Genomic DNA, 22,757 nt, shown 5'->3' with positions numbered 1-22,757 from the left:
GATACATTAGCTATGTAATTACTTAGTAAGTTGTTATATGAAACTTGTGAATATTGCAGAATTTGGAGTAATCTAAAACAATGCTATTTTAGGATGACATTAAAAAATTAGCAGTTTTCTATGTAGTTTATTTAAATTTCATCTAATAGGTTAAAAACTGAAATTATAAGTCCAATGTATGTGTAAATTTAGATAAAGAGAAAAAATACCTGTTGAGGGGGCAAGACACCTGATACAGCTTCATGCAACTTAGAGGCCGCCTTCAAAATTCCATTAAAGGCTGGCGAAGGCACTGGGGAACGAGCTTCCCATGATGCTAACTGTCGCTCTAAAGTATCACTCATCACTCCAACAATTTTATCCTCTATGGCTTTCCCATGTTCTTTGTATTCTCGAGTCACCTGAAATTATGGGGTACAAAAATGTAAATAAATATTTTATAAAATAAGAAGAAATCAGGTGAAATATCTTAAATACAAAAATATTATAAAAAATAATATTAACATTTTATGTTCCATTACCACAAACCTTCACTTTATTATTTACTCCCCATTACATAGTAGACACCAGAATGAGTGTTTAATAAATTACAGTAAATATAGTCAAAACTGCATGAGGTATGATCATGCCTTGTCTGCTTGAAAGACTGGTGAGATATCAAGCACCCTCCTGGAAATGTAAGATTCCAGGTTATGTATGTTAGGACAAGAAGACTGACTCCTGTGACTTCTATACAGCTTGGCATAAGAATGCAGAGGCTGGCAGGGCCCTATGCCAGAGATTACTCCACCACATCAAACACTCCTCAAAAAGAGGTCCCAGGAACCCTGTCTTTCCTGCTAGCGAATATTAGAAAATGGGAAGCAACATCGGTAGGTAACAATATCATTACTCAAGGAGGCATGACAGCACTCCCCCACCCCTTTGCTAAAGAAGGAGATGGAGGGAACATAGAGTCAGATCTAAATCTCTAGACTGTTTACAAAGGAGGGGGAGAGACTTGGTATCTAAGGTTTCTCTTTGCTAACCAAAGCCCAACCATGTACCTTGATTGAGATGCAAACTTGTTCAAAACGAGCATGGAAAACTACACAACACATGAGCAACCACCACTTATGGCCAGGGAGAATGGGTCTGTGGGTGTTCTCTTGTAGAAAGAGGGACAAACTCTGTTAATCAGGATCCATGCCTTTCCTTCACAAAACACTAAAATCCATTCAAAGGACACAGGTCAGAAGGAGAAGTGCCACATATGCTTTTTGTTCAGACAATACAGGTAAGAACTGGTATGGGTACCATGAACCGACAGAAGTGCCAGGGTAGAAACATCAAGCATGTAATGCCATTAATTCTATCAGATACTTCTTAACAGTGGGACTGTGAACTCCCCTCAAACCTCAATGGGGTTTGGTAGTTGTAAGGCAGTGTGAAAGGAATCATGAGAAATTATCTATTCTTGGAGTTCAACTTAAGAAGGTTACAGGATTACAGAGAAAACTCCTGCAAAGTCCAAAGAGTGCAAGGAGACCTCTCTCATTTTTTAAGCCTGACTGGAGAGTCAAAGCTGTAACAGAAGAGCCAAAACCTTATAAGGCAACAACAAAATATGAAGGGAGGTAAACAAGTGAATACTTCCTTCCCCCAAGTAGGTCTGAATGAGAACAAGTATAAAAGGTGGCGAGAGTTAACGGTGGTGCTGTACTTTTCCAACTGCCACTTGAGGATGTGGAGAGATTTCCTTAAAGTGAAAGTGAGGTGCAAGGTAATGAAGTCTTAAAAGAATATCAACAATGCCCTTCCTGGACTTCGTACCAAGAAACCTCTTTCAGGTTGACAGTAAATGAAACTCCATCCCAGACTGATTAAGCAGTTTTCTGTGTAGCTCTCTACTTAAACTTCATCTAGTAAGTAAAAAACAAGTTTTGACGTAGGAAAAACCTATTTTTGGTAGTCGCTGTTGTGTCCTCAAGGAGTTACCTTCCATGGTCTACCAGAGCTCCATAGTGACCAAACTAATAACAAAGAATTCTCTTCTAGTTGGTCTTTTTGGCCAGGTATTGTGTCACAATGATTACATTATAACACGTGATGGAATATATAATGGACTCAAAGGTAAGAGGGTACTTTCCCTTACCTTCAGCAAAGCTGAACCCAGTTTTTCCAATGTCAAAGAACCTGCAAGAAAGAGAAGTGACTATTGCGCATACATGTCTGCCCCCTTGTTTACAACTCGGCTTTTAAAGACCAAGGAACCATTACTCTCTGTTGGTCAATGCAGGATGATCCCTTGCCCAAATCCCATGCCTTTTCGTCAGAGAAGTGGGAGGGTTTTAAGGACTCAACAGCAACTACCAAAAATAGGTTTTTCCTACATCAAAACCTGTTTTTTGATAGTGTAGTCACTTGTTTCGTCCTTAAGGAGCTTTACAAAGAAATTGACAGTTGACGAAAAAGGCTTAAGCTCTCAATTTTTAATCCCAACACCCTAAAGGAAAAAATATTTCTGGTACGAGGTCAAGCCACAAATTTCAAGTCCCATTCTCTATTCCAAATACTCTTCAAGTTTTGGTACTAAGGAACAAGAAACTTACACGAACTTACATTGTAGGATGGAGTTCTACAGTGGCTTACCTAAGCATGCTGGATTTGTTTGCAGAACTGTTGCCCTTCTCCTCGTGATAGTTAGCATACTCACCATCAATAAGACCCTGGTTTTCGGCTGTAGCACCTAGGGGTTAGGACTAACCATGCCACCTACTGATACACAGTGTAGTCGAATTTGTTCAAGCACGTGGCAATTTTATTTTTTGTGTGTGTCCCCCTGATGACCACCCTGCACATTCGGAAACTTCTTCAAAAGAGACATTTCTGAAGAAGACCAACGATGTACTTACTTTCCTAATATCATGTGACCTAGGAAAGGAGTGTGGATTTGCTTTTTTAATGAGACACACTACAATCATTTTCAGCTCTTGTAAGAAGAGTGGTTAGTTTGTGCTCGGTGTAGAAACATAGGACCCTCTGGTATGTTTGCTATACTTCTAGGTACACCATAAGTGCTTGAACCAGGCATAATGTCTTGTCTGTTAAATTGAGTTTTCTTATAAGAATAGATTTCCTTTTTAAAGGATCCTCATTCTTGGCCAGGAATGATGGGCCAGGGGACAATAATAATTGATGGTCAGCTGTTTGCATGATACATCGTCCCTCTCTAAGAGAGCCCAGTTCACGAATATGAGTTACAGATGCTAATGCAATCAAGAAGGTTGCCTTTTGTTGCATGTGCGTTGTGGTTGTACTGGGTTCACTGAATTGAGGGGTTGATAGAAGTTTATGCACCTTGTTCAGGGACCAAGTAATTGGAAGCCTTTCAGGAGCGGGCCTTTGTAGAGCAAAAGATGGCAGAAGGGAAGTGACAAATTCTATATTGGAGCCAATCCCAAATCCATAAAGCAAGGGTTCTGTTAATGCAGCCTTGTATGCCATGACTGTTGTAACCACAAGGTGTTTGTCTTCAAAAGGGATATAAAAAAATAAAAAGTGTTTCTATATAAAACTCAACTGGGCTCTCAGTATGGATATAATCTAACCATATCTTCCATACGGACTGGTACAGTATTGCCGGATAGATGTTGTCCGTAATTTTTGCACTAGGTACCCAGCAATGTTGGGTGAGTAATTTTCATGATATTTAAAAAATCCATACATGAAGGTCTTGGCTCAGAAAGGAGGATGCGTAAATGACCTTCCCTCCTACTGTCTGGGATAGAACAGCGGACGATAGTGGAATTGATCTTTTCGTCCGTTGTTGAAGTAATAGGAACCAATGCCTGTTTGGTTAATTTTGAAGGTTAGAAGTTTGCTCAAAACCTTCAAAATCTGGGACAATGGAGGGAAAAGATATCATCCTCCTCTTGTTCCAGTCTCTAGGGAGTCATCTCTTGCTGTTGCTTGACTGTCCAGGTTTGGAGACACATATATTAGGAGTTTGTGATTCTCGTATGTGGCAAACAAGTCCACTTCCGGTTGTGGAAGCATGTTGATTATTGTTTGAAAAGAGTGGTTGTCCAACACCCACTCTGCTGAGGCTGTCATTTTCCTTGATAGAGAGTCTGCTATTACAATGAGAACCCCTGCAAGGTGAATTGCAGACAGGTTCCACTTCCTTGCTTGTACCATCCGAATGATGACTAGTGTTATCATATTGAGAGGAGATGAACATGATCCCAACCTCTTGATGCAAGACATTTTAGTCATGTTGTCTCTCTCTTCTAGAAGTTTGTTTTTTGAGAGACAAAAAGACAGCCATCAGCTCCAAGAAATTGATATAAGAATTCCTCACAGAAGCTGATCAACTCCCTGCCACCTGACGACCCTCCCAGTGTCCTCCCAACCTGTCAATGAGGCATCTGCGTGTATTGTCACTCATACAGACGGATGAGTCAGGGTGACCTGTTTCGCCAAAGATTCCTCCCAAATCCAAGGCCAAAGTATCTCCCCAACTTTTTTTATCTTTTGATGAGGTCAGTCTCACATCCTTTTTCTTGCATGCAATAACCAGAATTTGTTCACATTTTTAGTTGCAATGTAAGTGCTGGATCTATTACTGATGCGAACTGCAACAGGCCCATCATACGTTCTAATTGCTATCTGGAAACTCTGGGCTGTGCAAGGATAAGGACTTGTCTTATTCTGTTTTGAGTATGATGGGGAGAGACAACAGGCTGTGAAGAGTATCCGAACACAGTCCCAGCCACTGTAAGTGTCTGCTGGGCGTCAGGTGGGATTTCTTCCAATTTATTATAAAACCTTTTGACTGTAGTCTGTTGACCTTTGCTCTTAGGTTTTTCAAGCACTCTTTTCTTTTGGGCCCCCAGATCAACCAGTAGTCTAGGTAGGCTATTAGTTGTATTCCTTTTTGTTTGAGTTCTCGAATGAATACCACTCCTGATTTTGTAAAATATTCTTTAGGCAATGTTTAGCCCAAAGGGCATGACTTTGAATCTGTACGTATCTCTCCCTATCCAGAACCTTAGGAAGGGGCGGAAGGGAACGGTGATAGGGACATGCCAGTATGCATCTTCCAGATCTATAGAAACTGTCCAAGTCCCTTTTGGAATGATTTAACAAACTTGGGCAATGGTAGTTATCTGAAACTTTTGGTAAACAATGTGCTTGTTCAATGTTGATTGGTTGGAGATCACTCTTCTTTTGGAGGAATCCTTTTTGAGGACACTGAAGAGACGTACCTGGTGGCAAATATACACGCTTCTCTATGGGCCCCATTAACAGGGCCTTTATGCACATATTTATAATGCTGTCCCCCGACACAAAACTTCCACTGTCTCCTCTGCCTTTGCCTTTGATAGACATTCCAGGTGTTGCTTTTTCTTTTTCCCCTCTATAAGATGGTTTTTGGACCTTGTGAAAAAGGATGTCCTTGCTGTTGCTGTTGTTGTTGTCCCTTCAGACCACCTACCTATTTTTTGATGAGAACTTTTGGGGGTGACTGAAGGCTTATATGATTTTTGATCAAAGCAAGCCTTTTTTGGGGTTGAGTAAAGGTAAATTTTGGGTTCGTTTCCTCAATTCCCCCTTCCCTGGACGGTGTACACTGTACAATTCTGTTGGCTGGCATGCTCGCTGAGCTGAGCCACAACAGACTCCTCCAAAAGGTCCTTACAGAAGGGTATAGAATGTAATAATAGAGTGACATTGGAGAGTGATTTGATGGAACCCTCCAATGCTTCCATTAGCACTTTTATGCACCATTCTAGGAAGTCACAGAGTGCTTCCCATTTGATTCTCATAAGACTTTTGGCCTCAACAGCAAAAATTATCCTGAAATCTTTTGGAAGCCTTTTGGTGGCAACTTCCAGCAAGGTGGTAGAGGTTATAATACTAAGGAGTCAGAGCCTAGCATAAAATTCTGATGGGACTGTCCCCTCTGCGAGTCTTCTCATAGGGGTCCCAAACTGCTGTGCAGCTATATCTAAAGGGAGCTTTTTCCTTTCAAAAGTGGAATTCCCCAAAACTGGGATGGCCGTGGCAGATGGTTTTAATTCTGCCATTGTCTCTTGTTTTTATTCACTACAAATTCTGAAAATCTGTCTTCACATGATTAATAATTTTTAAAGTGAAGGGACAGGAGGTGGGGACTACTTGGTGAGCACTTGGGTCTTATTCAAAATGGAAGTAGAGATCCATTTTTCGTTGACCTGGTAAAGGGTGGTTTCTATAGCTTTTAATGCTATGGGCACAGGTAAGAAAACTGTTTCTACTAGTGGTTTCTCCATGTGGTGAAGATGTACTAGATGACATTCTGTATTAGGGAATGCTGCCCTGTTTCTAAATTCTGCATGTACAATTTCAATCATAGTTTTTCTCTCATTAATTACATACTTGCCATTGGAGAGAAAATGCACATTGAGGCATCTTGCCAAGGATTATCAGTATCATCAGGGGTGAATAGTGGGGTCCCTATTATGTTTTGATCTGAATTTCTGTACAATATTCCAAACTGACCACTTTGTTGTTTCCAGTCGGAATTCTAACATTAGACCTTGTTTGAGCAGCATTTGTATCCACACTTACTTTTTGGTTGCAGGATGTAGTACTTTTACACTATGGGGTGTACATGACCGACTTACTTTCCTTTTCGGAATCATGCTTCATGTCCCTTATATATTGCCGTTCTGTGGCAAGGGTATCTTTGCTGGTACTCAATTTCCTTACGGAACTGATCAAATGCTGCAAACTGTGTATCCCTTTTTGGGGAGCTTGCATAATCTAACTGAGCTTCAGCAACTGAACCATAACTGCCTATTATTCAAGGGGCGGAAGTCCTGGGTAAGTTACCATACCCCTTCATAAATGTAGTCTTTTCAGTTGGAGTTAGGTGGCTCCTAGTATCCCTTTTGGGGGAAAGATCCTATTCACACTGCATGGGGAACAGAATTCCTTCTGGAAGGTTTCTCCCATGGCTAGCTAAAATTTATGTCCCTCAGCCTTCTGGGTTCAGCAGGGCCATTTCAATGGCAATGTCCACTTCATATTCTTTAGTAAGAATATCAACCAGATGTAAAGATTCATTTACTTCATCCGCGGGGTTAACCTGGGGAGGTACTGGGGACTGATGTTACTGGGTTTTGGCCCAAACATACATGTTGTTCTGAGAAAAGTTTAAATATCTGCTGCTGGAGTTCTGTCAGATATAATCTCTCTCTTCCTCACCCCTACTGAACCCTAGGACCCATCAAGATGGCTTAAAATAAGCTGTTTCGTCCTTCTGGTGACCAAGCAAATTTTCCTTGTTTTTTTATAAGGACTATGTTCATGGCAGGTGGTATGGGCCATACCCACTGGCAAAAAAGTGAACCGAGCAATTAGCTAAAAACACTTGAACTGAGGATCCTGCCTAATGGTGGCCCTGTAGTGATATAAAATACATTGTTATTAGAAGCTAGTTAGTATTAATTGCTTTTAAATGAGGGACACTTCTGCAGTTCCTCATAAAGTTTCCATATTACAGGTTAACTTGATTACAAGTGTGTAGTTGTAATACATTTAATTATATATATTTATGTTAACTTAAACCCTTTAAGGTTTAGGTTAGTTTTCATACCTGTATATGGCTGTATCACTTGTACACTATTAGTCCTTTTGCAATTGTATGTGAAATTTTAAAATCTAATTGTCATGCCATTCAGACTAACTGCTATGAACTAACTTGTTTAACTAACCCAAGCTACTGGGTTAATGCTTCTAGTATAATCTACGCTAAGCTAAGAATAGAGGATTTCTTAGAAGATTCTCGCTTACCCTATTCCAGGCTTATTTAAAATTTAAAGATATAAACTACACAGAAGATAATCCTCTCATAATTTGGTTTTCTGTTTATGTGGCTGAGAATGCTCTTTTATCTGATATGTGGCCATCACTGTTTTAGGCTAATAGTAGGATATTCCTTAAAATGGGGTTCCTACTTAATCTGGTTAGGCTACTGCCTGTTCTAGGTTTATATCACCTTTAAGGATACTGTATAGGCTACCAAGTTGTAAAAACTACGTTATTTTATTGAGCCTAGGATACTATTTATATAAAATCCTAGGCTTATTTGTTCTTTCTTAGCCTAGTATAGGATACTGCCTAATCCAGGTTGTTATAGATTACTCTTAAATATATAGGCTATATATAAAAACAGAAACTTACTAATATGTAACCTTATAGTTAGTCTACTGTTTTTATCTACCACAGGTTGTTGTTTATATCCAATCCTAAGCTATTTGGTCTACTATATAAAACAATAACTCACTAATGTGTAACCTTATAGCCAGGCTATAAATTACTCTAATCTAGCTACTGCTTAATCCTCATTATTTAATTCACACCAAGGGTATGGGTTACATAAAACTCAATTACCTTAGTATGTAGCCTTAAGGCTAGGTTACCATCTCATCCAGCACAGATTACTATTCCATCTAGTCCTGAGTTAGATGGTCTAGGCAAACAATTTAGTCCAAACATGGGATGCTTCGTAAAGGATGTTTCTTAAAAAGTTATCACTTAATATAAGATAATGCCTAGTCCTGGATTATTTAGATCATGCTTAAGTGCACAGGCTTACATAAAAGGAAAAAGTTATACTAATATGTAGCCTTATTGTTGGGCTATCAATCTATTTTGCCCAGATATTGTTATTATCTGATCCTATGGTCCTTGGTCTAAGCATGGCCACTTAAGGATACATAATCCTAGGACATAGGCTACAGACATCATCCACTACTAATCTAGTATAAATTATTCTCACTTACTGCCTAGATTATTGTAGACATCATATAATCTGAAAGGTTCTCGATATTAATGATACGCTGTGGAACATTTCTTTTAGTTAAAACATTTAGTTAGAATTTACAACAATTTTTGCTTTAAGAAACTAGCAATCAACGAGCCAGGTTCTGGCTTTCCCACACAAATTATCAATTCCAAAAGTTTAAAACTAAAACTTTTAACTGGAACTTAATATTAAGCACTTATCTTGCTATTTTTGATGTTTCCATGATCCTCGATAATGAAATTGGAGAAAAAAGTCTAATTTTTTCAGAGCATTGGTAATGGCGTAAACCGTTCGCTATTGACCAACGGAGAGTAATGACTCCTTGGTCTTTAACAGCCTGGTTGTAAACAAGAGGGCAAATGTGCATGCGCAATAGTCACTTCTCTTTCTTGCAAGTTCTTTGACGTTGGAAAAACTGGGTTCAGCTTCGCTGAAGATAAGGGAAAGCGCCCTTATATCTCTCAGTCCATTATATACTCCATCACGTGTTATGTTAATCACTACGACACAATACCTGGTCAAAAAGACCAACTAGAAGAGAATTCTTTGATATTAGTTTGATCACCATCGAGCTCTGGTAGACCATGGAAGGTAACTCCTCGAGGATGACACAAGCGACTACGCCATAAAAAAATTGAACTTATAAGTCCAGTGTACCGCTGTACAAATGAAAGACAGAATTGCTGAAAAGTTAAGATTTATCCTCCAAAGGTTTGGCTAAGGACTCCACACTACTCTACCTCTGCACTTCTGTTATCATCTACCATGCCCAACCCTCCACCTGACTTCTTATCCTTCACTTTCTGTGTCAAGGCTTGGAAGGCAAGGCAAGGCAAAGGACCAGGTAAGAGACCAAGAGTCCTAAGAATTATAGGAACCTTGAAGCCAAAGGTGTAATGATCATGCTTCAATAACCTAAGCACACAGGTAGCAAAGCAAAGCTCCTTGCTCTCCAAACTGAGCTTGCAGGAGTCTAAGATCCAACATTAGCAAACCTTCCAACCTAGTCCCACAAGGAGCAGGCTGGGGGCAGGAGAGACAGAAAGAGTAAGGAGGTACATATTTCAAGCTGGTGAGGTTCTCCAAGATTAACAGCAACAATGTCTAATATGTTTATCTGGTGAAGATAATGGCACTTGATGCTGGATCCTTTGAAGAATTGCTTTACGGACCTTGGAGATTGTTCAAGGATTATGCATCACCTTGCTACTAAGGACTTGGGGATGTGTGTGTGAGGGGGGAGTTTTGTCGCTCTTTTGTTTTGTTTCTGATTGTGGCCATTGAGAGATGCTCCTGGTACCTTGACGGACATCACAGGATTGGGCACACTGCTTTCTTGTAAGACTGGACCTGAGGGTCCAACGCCTGTACCTACTATTCCTTTTCCTACATGAGCCAATTCCCCAATCAGTAGACTGCCCCTCAGGTTGTCACAGGACCTGGTTGCCATGGCTTCTTGTCCTATTCTCTGGACCTGTGTTTCCATGGATATCAGGATGTTGCTGGTCTTGGCTTCCATGGAGGTGTTGGAAAGGAGCTTGCTAGTTCTTTAGGGCAGTGTACCAGCATTTCAACATACAATACTAGTTGGTGAAGTCTGACCTGGCCTTCCAAAGCAGGTGGTTTTGTGCCCCTGCCATCAATGTTAGTCCATAATTCAGGAAAAAGGTTACAGGGTCCTTCTAGGGTTTGCACTGACACTTCACTTTACAGGAATGGATTTTGCCATTGTTTTTTGGTTCTTCTAAGGTAAGCGGATTTGCAGTGGTCTGTGTTCATTATCCCTTGCAGTTCACTTCATACTAGTTTGTGGCCTCCCAAATATGTTTGTCAGGATCCTTCTCCCAATAGTACCAGAGTACCTGCTTAAATTCTTTAATTCCAACTATTTCCATATTTCTGATGGTCCTGATACCTCAACCAGCATCTAACACATAGATACAATTCTTGTTGGAATGCCAAGCAATGGCTGTTTGGTCCAAGGAGCAAAGTTGCTGGGACTTGGTTTCCAAATCTGCACCCAGTCTTCTTAGGCTCCCCACCTTTGTGACAATGTGTTATCACGGAATCAGGATTATGGCACACCACTTCTTCACTGTGGAAGAACTAAATCAGATTTCTTTGTCAGCAATGAAGTTCTTTGCTTGTAGTACAATATGCAGTCTCCATCATGCATCAACTCTCCCCGAGTGTTCATGACATCTTGTGTTCTTTATTATTTTGTTGTCAGATCATTTCCTCAGTGGGTTCCTCACCCAAATACCTGCAAAGACCTGTGGTACTCATGGGGATGCCCTGACTGGGCATGTTCACATTGTCTCTGACTATCACACTCCTTCAGTTCTGTTCTTCACAGACTGACTCAGCAGCTTGGACTGTTGTTGCTGTGCTCAGTACAGGGAATAGTCTTAGTATCTTCATGTTTTTTCCATTCAGACAGTGCAGAGATACTTGGAACTTCTGGACATTCCTAAGGTTTTATTAATCTCCATTTTCCCATCCTTTGGCCAAAGTGAATATGGTTTCTGATTCAAGTCTTGCTATTCACAGCAACATATTTCTTCTGCAAAAACCTATCATCAGTTTTACAGCTTTCCCTTGTCCCCTTCATCTTGCATTCTGATTATCAGGCACAGCCTTATGAAGGGTGACTCTACATTGTGGTAGTGGCTGTTGTGTAAATGGAAAGGTCCCACCATTCATCCTCTTTTGATATTATAGTTAGATTTCTTGGTTTAGTATTATACTATAAACAGGGTTCTTGTCCACCCTGGCCCTCAGTTCCCTAACTGACTTTATCTCTCTTTCAACAAGACCTTGCCCCACCCTCTCTACAGGCTTCCTACAGATGGAAATAGTTTCCAACAACAGAATATTTTGTACTTCCTCACCACATGCTATTCAAATGACTTTCATATGCTTCTTTCCAGCCCCTTTCACTCCTCTTCTCTGCTATACTTAGGGGTGGCCTTTGACCTTGGTAAGTTTTTTCTCATACTTTTAGCTGAGAATGTTAATTTATTTATTAAGCAATTTAACCAAATCACTGAGCTAATTTATTAAGCTTTCACAAGGCTTGCCCAAATTTTTCTTTATTAATGAATAAACTTTTTGTTTATTAAATTACAACTTTTAAAAAATTCTGCAATTAAGTTAATTGAAAACAATATGGAATTAGATAAAATTTCTTTAACTGTCTTCTTTTCAAAACTTTACATACATTGTTAACCCTTAAGGTAAGGGCTAAATATACAGGCAGTCCCAGTTATCAGCATGACGATAACTGAAAATCGCCAATAATAGCACTTATCAGTGCTGATAACTGGAGATCAGTGCCAGTAACTGGAGATAGGTGCTGATAACTGGAGATCAGTGCCAGTAACTGGAGATAGGTGCCGATAACTGAAGATCGGTGCATATCGCCCCAAAAATCCACTTATTGTCGCTAGACAAGTGCCATAAAACCGGATCACTGATAACCAAGTCCACTGATAACCAATGACTGCCTGTACATCAAGCACTACCCAAGACCAGGCAAACTTTAAGGTTGGCCAGTTTATGGAAAAAAACATATCAATGGAGAGAGGAAGGTATGCAAATGCACATGCTGTAAGAAAAAAATTCTAAAAATTTTTCCCTACCTTCCACGGGAAGTTGAAAGTGACAATTTACAACCCTGTGGGGCCTCTTTTACAAGACACTTGTAAAAATATGTTAATTTTCCCAAGTTATGCATGTTTTTTCTAATTTTGTAAAATTATAATTACAGCTCACACAATATCATAACCGATAAGAACTAAAATCAGTAACAAATTCTGAGTACAGTATACTTGTTTTAAAATATTTACGAGATTTTACTGAGATGGGGAGATGCAGTAACTTTCTGTGAGGTATGCATGTTTTTTCTAATATTTCTTTGCACTTTTCTTTGAAAAATTACAATTACAGCTGACATAGTATCATCAAAGATAAGAACTAAAACCAACAGTAATCCCTGGGTATATTTATGAACAAATAATCAAAAAGATGTCCTGGAGCTGCAGAGAGGCAGTACATCCCCCTATGACATCTCAAGGCACACTGATTGATGTCTCTCCTGTGCCGAGCTAAATAGTTGTCTTAAGTCACTTATGGCCCACTGAAGTGCTATGAACATCTTTCCCGCTAAATTCATTCAAACAGCATGGCACAAAATATGATTACTGTGCTCATATGAGGATTCCCATCCATTACCCAAAACCTGTTATAGATACTCATATGAGGATTCCCATCCATTAAGGGTTAATTACATTGTGGACATTCACTTATAAAATATTAACTGTTAGTGTACTCTACACTCAATACATGCAAGAATTAGATCACATAGGCCATTCATTCATCAAATATCCATGAGTCAAACAAGAGTGACCAAATTCTAAGAGGAGTCAAAATTACCTGTGTATGTTGTTCCTTTTGATACACCAGTTAGGTAACTGTGATGCTCTTTTGGACTTGACTTGCCATTTGCAAGGGAGCCTTGATAGGGGTTTTGAGTGCAGAGTAATTCAAACAGATTTTAGTGCTGCTTTTGATTTAGTAAATCACAAGGCACTTATTTATAAACTTCAGAATCTTAGATTGGGTGGATATTTTTTAGGATTACTTCAAGTTTTCCTTACAGGCAGACAGCAGTGAGTTGCTGAGGATGGGTGAACCAAGACCTATTTTGTCTGGAGTTCACAGGGTAGTGTCCTTGAAACACTGTTATTTTCCGTGTATAAAAGTGATATGATTGTTGGCCTGGAAAACAAGATTGTTAAGTATGCCGATGATGCAACACTTGTGGGTGTAGTAAAGTCTCCACTTATGAGAAATGAAGCTGCCCTCAGCCTCAATCGGGACATGGACCGGATCAGGGAATGTTGTCGTCAGTGGGGTATGAGGCTGAACTCCAGTAAAACAAAAACACTATTGATTAGCAGATCTTGCACAGATTTCCCACTGCACCCTCCCCTTCAGGTGGATGGAACTTTGCTGAATGAGTCTGAAGCTTTAACTATTCTAGGTGTAACTTCTGACTCACATCTAACTTTTGAGAAACATCTAATGAAACTTTAAGCAAATGCCGCATTTGCATATCTTCCTCTTTCCACTGATGTGTTTTTTTCTTATTGGCCAACCTTAAAGTTTGTCTGGTCTTGGGGTATGCTTGATGTACATGCAGTCCCTGGTTATTGGCGGCCTTGGTTATCAGCAATCCAGTTTTACGGTGCTTGTCTAGCGACAATAACTGGATTTTCAGCCCCGATCTCCTGTTATTGGCACTGATCCCCAGTTATCGGCGCCAATAAGCTCTATTATCGGCAATTTTCGGTTATCGTCAAGCTGTCGGGAACGGAACCACCGCTGACAACTGGGACTGCCTGTATGTTTAGACCTTACCTTAAGGGTTAACAATGTATGTAAAGTTTTGAAAAGAAAGCAGTCAAAAGAAATTTTATCCAATTCTGTATTACTTTCAATTAACCTAATTGTAGAATTTTTTAAAAGTTGTAATTTAATAAACAAAAGGTTTATTCATTAATAAAGAAAAATTTGGGCAAGCCTTGTGAAAGCTTAATAAATTAGCTCAGTGATTTGGTCAAACTGCTTAATAAATAATAACATTCTTAGCTAAAAACATGAGAAAAACTTACCAAGGTCAAAGACCACCTCTATGTATAGCAGAAAAGAGTGAAGGGGGCTGGAAAGAAGTACATGGAAGTCATTTGAATAGCATGTGGTGAGGAAGCACAAAATATTATGCTGTTGGAAACTATTTCCATCTGTATGAAGCCTGTAGAGAGGGTGGGGAAAGGTCTTGTTGAAAAAGAACAAGAGCACAACCCAAGTTCCTTGGAGAGATAAAGTCAGTCAGGGAACTGAGGGCCAGGGTGGACTAGAGCCCTGTTTATAGTATAGTACTAAACCAAGAAATCTATCTATAATATCAAAAGAGGATGAATGATGGGATTTTTCCATTTACACATCAGCCACTACCACAATGTAGAGTCACCCTTCATAAGGCTGTGCCTGATAATCAGAATGCAAGATGTAGGGGACTAGGTAAAGCTGTAAAACTGATGATAGGTTTTTGCAGAAGAAAAAATGTTGCTGTGAATAGCAAGATTTGAATCAGAAACCATATTCACTTTGGTCAAAGGATGGGAAAATGAGGGTTAATAAAAGCTTAGGAATGTCCAGAACTTCCAAATGTCTCTGCACTGTCTGAATGGAAAAAACATGAAGATACTAACACCATTCCCTGTATTGAGTACAGCAACAACAGTCCAAGCTGCTGAGTCAGTCAGCGAAGAACAGAACTGAGGGAGCATTTTAGTTTACGGGGTAAAAGGTATCTGACAGTTATAAGCATTGTTAGAGGGGATTTTTGCATTTTCAGGGTAGGTTCTGGAACCTATCCCCGTGTAAAGATGGGGGAGCACTGTATATACAGTATATACACTTATACCAGCTGACCAACCTGGCACTGCTGGGATAACTCTGAATGACACTGATAAAATCTCTCTCTCTCTCTCTCTGTATTTCCCTCTTTCTCTTCCCTAACACCCCTCTCTCTCTCTCTCTCTCTCTCTCCCCTTTGGTGCCATTGATACCCCCCCACAGTATTCTTTTCCAGAGTGTAAGTCATATGTATACAGAAATTAGGTATGATAAATTTGTAAAGTTCAATTAGTTACTAACTCTACGGGCAGAACCAGCCCCATTTCAGAGAAGCCCTTCCCTTCCCACCACCTTTTGTGCCCTTTAATGCTAGTGATGTTTTACCCCCACAGTGCTGATTCCTAGATACTAAGTCATATGTATACCAAGTTTAGTTGAAATTGCTCAATGCATTTCAGAGTTATGCTGGCACACATACACACATCCATTTATATATGTGTATATAGATATATATATATATATATATATATATATATATATATATATATATATATATATATATATATATATACATATATGTGTATATACACATACATACATACACACACACACACATATATATATATATATATGTTACAAAGTCTAAATCTAGACAATTTGTAAAGTGACTGAACTTTGCAGACAATATGTGAACTGCCTGGTTCACCCAGTCAATACAGAAAACAGCTAAAGTTTAGAGGCAATTTACAAAGTGACTAATATTCTGAGGCAATTTTGTGTGATCATGTCTTGGTAGTTTATCAGAGAGAGAGAGAGAGAGAGAGAGAGAGAGAGAGAGAGAGAGAGAGAGAGAGAGAGAGAGAGAGAGAGAGAGAGAGAGTGTGTGTGTGTGTGTGTGTGTGTGTGTGTAAAAATAAATCAAATCAGCAGTATTACATCCTTGGACCCTATGAAATTCTTCAGTGTGGTGACATTGAAAAGTTGATCAAGAAACGGAGTGACAGAACTCAAGAACCTGTTTATTTTGTGAACATTGAGGATATGTTTGACATAATAAAACGTGCTCATATTACTATGGGACATGGCGGCAGTGACAATATGGTGAAAGCTTTGTTAAGATAAGCAAATGTTACTAGAGATACTTTACAACTGTTCAAATCTTTGTTTTCAGGTCAAAAGAAACGGAAAAGATGTATGACCAAGGATGTTTTGTCAAAGGACTTTGGCTCATGAGCTCAGGTGGATCTTGTTGACATGCAGTCTTGTACCAAAGGAAAGTATAAGTGGATAATGGTGCATTAAGATCACCTAACAAAGTATTGCATATTGCATCCCTGAACTTCAAAAAGGGCTGCTGAGGTTGCATTCCAACTAACTGACATATTTCTAATCTTTGGATCACCTCAAGTTCTTCAAAGCGATAATGGTAGAGAGTTTACAATAGTAGTCATTTCGGAACTCAAACTTCTTTGGCCTGACTTGTTAATGGTCCATGGTAAACCAAGGCAACAACAGATTCAGGGATCAGTTGAGTGCCTCAACTGTGGTATAAAAAACATGCTAATTTCATGGCTCGGTGATAATGATACAAGTGACTGACCAATGGGTCTCAAGTTTGTGCAGTTTCAAAAGAGCAAAAGTTACCATTCTGGGATTAAAGAATCCCCATACAAAGCACTCTTCGGTGTTGAGGCCACAGTAGGTTTATGGTCAGCTGCACTTCCAGAGGAAGTTTTGAAGACAATGGTTACCGAAGATGATTTACTCAGAGCTTACACTTTCCCTTGGACATTACTCATCCCAATGATCATGAATGCTCTGTTCATCCAGATGATCCACCCAAGTCCTCTTTTCATCCAGATGATCTACCTGCGTGGTCTGCTCATCCAGATGATTCACCCGAGTGCTTTACCCACTGTGAGGACTTCAATCATCCAGATAGTGACATACACTTTATTCATTGAGATGGTTTATCCGAGGGTTCTGGCCATCCAGACAATTTACCCTGTGACCAGAATCCCACAGGAAGTCTTCATGTTCTACAAGAAAACATAGCACTTCAATAGTCAAGAGTAGCTGTTGGTCAGTTGGCCCAAGCTGCAAGCATGGTGAAATGTAGTCGCTTAGATCATGCCCCTGATAATCCTGGAGATAATGTGACAATTCCCATCCTACTGGTTGGTCGAGGTAAACGTGATCCCGACATGTTATGTGTGTAATTTTGGATCATAATGAAAATGACATGTATCAAATAGCTGTGAGAGAAAGAATACTTAAGGGATGGTACAGTAGAAGTCAGTTTGTTATTTGTACCCAGCAGTTGTATGGCATTGGTGACATGAGTGTAGACAAGGAAATAGTATTGCGTCAGGCAGTACAGTAGTCATCTAGGTTTGGTGGCCAAGGTTATGCAAGTGCAATTGTACTAAGAGTAAGAAACTATGTCAAACAAATCACTGTAAATGTTGTAAAGAAGGTCACAAATGCAATACCAGGTGTCACTCTAGTTTGACATGTAAAAATAAAAACTGATTTAATGTCTTACCTTACTGTCACATTTTATTCTTTTATTTATCATTTGAGAGAATAAAATTTTATCCAAGAACACTGTTCGTTTGTTTATGTCAGTAAATGGCCTAAATGGTCAATATGCCAAAAAAATCTATCAGAATTTTAGTCACTCTGTAAATTGCCTATAAACATTAGCTGATTTCTAAACTGACTGGGTGAAATAGGCAATTCACATTGTCTGAAAAGTTCAGTCACTTTACAAATTGTCTGGATTTAGACACTGGCTGTACCATACAAACAAACATACATACATACATACATACATACATAATATACATATATATATATATATATATATATATATATATATATATATATATATATATATATATATATATATATATATATATATATATACATATATATATATATATATATATATACAGAAAACCCCCGTATTAGCGTTCTCATGATTCGCGGACTCATGCATTCGTGGGTTTCTCTGTGGAACATATCTAGCCATTATTCGTGGAAAATTCGCCCATTCGCGGTATTTTTCACTGAGAAATATTCACTAATTACTGTATTTTCATATAATTTTCATGAATAAATGCACTTTTTGTGATAAAACTAATAAATTACTCAGGTATAAGCATTTTTACAGGGTTCTTCTTGGTTTAAGCTATCAATATGGGCAGTTCTAAGTGTTTTTAGAGGGGTTTTAAGCATTCGCGGATTTGACCTATTCGCGGGGGGTGTGGGACGCATCCCCCGTGAGTACGGGGGTTCACTGTATATGCATTTTTACAGGGTTTTTCTGTGTTTAAACTATCAAAATGGGCAGTTCTAAATGTTTTTAGAGGGGTTTTAAGTATTTGCTGATTTTAGCTATTTGTGGGGGGGTGTGGGACGTATCCCCCGCGAATATGGGGGTTCACTGTATGTGTGTGTGTATATGTGTATGTGAGTATATATATATATATATATATATATATATATATATATATATATATATATATATATATATATATATATATATATATATATATATATATATATATATAGTCCCAGGGTATACATATATATATATATATATGTATTATGACGTTCTGAGGTTATATATACGCTTTTATATATATATCATCAGAAATCATTTCCATATATATTATGATATATATATATATATGAGATCGTCGATTAATGATCCGACGGAAGAAATATTTCCCGGCTCCAAAATGGCAGAATAATAATCAAAATTTGGAGGTTTTTGATAAAAACTCAATAAAAATGCAGTTTACATCATTTTCAATACACCCAGAGCATTAAAAAAAAGGTTTTCTTAGGATTTTTGACGATTTTTTCGGTTTATTTTCCGCGATTTTCCGCTTACGATATATATATATAAGAATGGAAACCCCATTATAAATATATATATATATATATATATATGTATATATATATATATATATATATATATATATATATATAATATATATATATATATATATATATATATATATATATATATATATATATATATATATATATATATATATATATATATATATATATATATATATATATATATATATATTATATACAGGCAGTCCCTGGTTAACGTGAGGCTTGGTTAATGACGATCCAGTTTTATGGTGCTTGTCTTATGACAAAAATCATCAATTATTGGCGCCAAAATCGCCGATTTCCACTTATCAGCACCAATAATTGGGTATTGGCACCAATACATACATCACAGAGGCGGCGATAACCGAAAATCGGTTCTCTCTCTCTCTCTCTCTCAGGAAAAGATACTGCTAATTTAAGTCTCTTTAAACCAATACGTATTAGCATATATGCACACACTGTGTGTGTATTCATAATGTTTTAAAAATGTGTAGTGCAGGTAATGCATCTTTACTATTAAAAACTGTGTATTGTATTTAAAACACGCACTTACAGGATCATCAGCTTTACGGGTAAAATGTTCTTTCTCAGACAGAATACTGAACAGCAAAAACCTGATTGGCTGGTTGGTTGCCATGGAGAGCTGTTTGCCAATGACAGCCCTCTACTTCTTATTTCTGTTCTATTTATGGACATTTCAATCACAAATTGTGTACGGCACAAAGCTTGAACATTGCCATGATCGTGACTATTTGACTGAAGCTTGCAAACATTACTCACTAATTTGCTTTATATAATTATTTCATGTAAACAAGAATTGAACAATAATTTTAACTTTAATATAGTGGTATGAAAAATCCCACAACAGTCTGTCGTAGTGATGTGTCATCACTTGCGAATCCTATTCCTGGACCGTCCTCAAATGTATGACTGCAAACTGATGATGGCATTAGTAACAATAAATAACAACCCTCTCCAAGATCGATATGATGAAATGTATTTTATTGTCTTACTTATTGTTGAAATTCACAAGTGAATTACACTATTATTTTGGTCATGGATATTTTTGCGTTTTACGGAATGTTTTAGTTGAAAAAATGTGTTAGTGAACATATGGTCTTAATTATACCACTATTTAATTATTGATGATCTTAATTATCTCACATTCATTTAGATGTGTGATTATGCTCCTGACCCCACATTCCCGAAATCCGAAAAATTCCAAGAGCCGAAACACATCTGGCCCTGAGGATTTCGGATAAAGGATTGTGTACCTTATCGTGAGAGTAATATACGTACAATATTACAGTAGACTCTATGAAATTTACCATAAATACAACTGTTACATAAACAATGTTAATGTATTACTGTGATAGGCCACCAGGGCGGCGCTGTGGTTTGTTTACCTCTGCTCATGGCAAATGGCTGAAAGGCAAGCTGCCAACGTATTGTTAAGCAATATTTTGTAAGTTTGTGTAACAGACACAATTTGTGTTATGTTTAATATTTTATTAATTTACTGTAATAATGTTTTTTATTAAAACAATTTTTGTGCCTACCCAGTACAGCAGAGTACCTAGCCTAGCCTATGGCACTTGGTCTCCCATTGGTAATACAGTCGCATTGGACATAGGGCAGTTTTTTTATACAGTACAGGCAGTCCCTTTACCGGTTCGACTTACGACGTTGAGGTTACAAATATATTCATCAGAAATTATTTCTATGCATGTTCCGTTACGACGTATTCCGATCCGAAAGAAATATGGCTAAAATGGCAGAATAATCATAATTTGAAGGTTTTTGATGTAAAACTCTAAATGCAGTTTACATCTAATAAAAGAGCATTAAAAGTAAGGTTTTCTTATGATTTTTGACGATTTTCGACGATGTTCCGGCTTTTTTCGTTACGACGCGCGCAAGAACGGAACCCCGTCGTAAACCGGGGACCGCCTGTATACGTTTCAAAGTAAAAAAAGTGCATCTAATACGGTATGCTATTTAACTCTGAACTTATTTAATTGTAATTTATGTGTAATGTTTTGTATAAAAAGGCAAGGTTAGGGTAATAACTGGTGGTCAAGAACAGATTATATGGAAAAAATTTATTCGGATCTCGACTGAATCTCATCTCGACACTTCCTCTGAAACAGATTAGTGTTGAGGTCCAGAGTTCTATTTTGTGTGTGTGTGTGTGTGTGTGTGTATATATATAATATATTATATATATATATATATATATATATATATATATATATATATATATATATATATATATATATATATATATATATATATATATATATATACAGGCAATCCTCAGTTATTGGAGGTTCTGTTCGTGTGATGATAACTGAAAATCACCACTAATCGAAAATCGGCAATTGCCAGCGCTTTTTCGGTGATTTTCGGGCTATCGCCGCCTCTGTTAGTTATGTATTGGCACCAATACCCAATTATCGGTGCCGATAAGTGGAAATTGGCGATTTTCGGTGCCGAAAATTGCCGATTTTTGTCGCTAGACATGCGCCATAAAACCAGATCGCCATTAACCGAGCTCGACATTAACTGTATATATACCACAGTGTAATATGAATATAAGACGGCCCATAAAACACTATTTGAATGTTGCAACCATATATTTCGAGCACTTCCTTCTGTGCCCCTGTTCACTGGTAAAATATGGACAGATGAAATGTTACAGAGTTAATGAGGCCAAAAACCACGAGGGAATTGTTTATTTTCCCTCCTTCTTGAGAAACGGTCACCTGCATACCATCGGAGACTTAATGCCACACCTACATATGCTTTGTAAATATACTCCTGTAACATTTCATCTGTCCATATTTTACCAGTGCACAGGGGCACAGAAGGAATTGCTCGAAATATATGGTATAACGTTCAAATAGTGTTTTATGGGCCTTCTTATATTCATATTACACTGTGGTATTACAGTAAAAGACATTCATTTTTGCCCATTATGGAACATCACAGTTTACACCAGATTTTCGGCTTCAACCCAGCTGTTAAGCACATCTTTAGACGGTACGAACGACTAGTACATGGGTTACACAAGAGAAAGAATTAGAAAAATTTTCTACAAGAATGCCTACAGGAACAAGTTTCTCCCAAAATGTACAACTTCACGCGCTGGACATCAGCATCAGACCCATTTCCGGACTCCATCCTCACATTCCTCCAAGACAAAATACATGCCACACACCAAGACATCTATGTGATCAGAAGAAAAATAAGTGAGCTAGCCACATCGCTTCGCCTCATGTGCAGGAATGATGGTATGTACAGATATCTTTCATATTTTGTGCTATCAGGTGCTGTTGAAAACAGTGAGTCCCACTCCAGAAATTTGCGCAACTAATTAAAAAGATTGATTAGGAACGGCTTATGGAATAATCTTGGCATACACAATAATGTGCTGAACCTCTCTAACCATCCCCTCCCTGCAGAAGAACAGACTGTTTTAAATCTTGGGGTTTCATTTGCTCTAAAACCAGGGGTTTCATTTGCTCTAAAACCAGGTCCCGAGAGTAATCTTAATTTCCTATTTGCATTTGATAAACATTTT

The 22,757-nt window shown here is 38.2% G+C and overlaps 1 protein-coding gene across 1 annotated transcript in view; it reads right to left on the bottom strand.

Annotated features, from left to right (window-relative positions):
* The window catches only part of scat (VPS54 subunit of GARP complex scat), a 253,813-nt gene that overhangs the window by 45,458 nt on the left and 185,598 nt on the right, over positions 1-22,757 (bottom strand). The window contains exon 16 of the mRNA XM_067094594.1: positions 210-401. Within this exon, the coding sequence (XP_066950695.1) occupies positions 210-401 (192 nt within the window). The remainder of the gene's footprint in view (positions 1-209; positions 402-22,757) is intronic.

Source organism: Macrobrachium rosenbergii, chromosome 51, assembly GCF_040412425.1.
Source record: "Macrobrachium rosenbergii isolate ZJJX-2024 chromosome 51, ASM4041242v1, whole genome shotgun sequence".
Classification (NCBI taxonomy): domain Eukaryota; kingdom Metazoa; phylum Arthropoda; class Malacostraca; order Decapoda; family Palaemonidae; genus Macrobrachium; species Macrobrachium rosenbergii.
The sequence above is the reverse complement of the archived record's forward strand: the minus strand, read 5'-3'. Positions and strand labels throughout refer to the sequence as shown.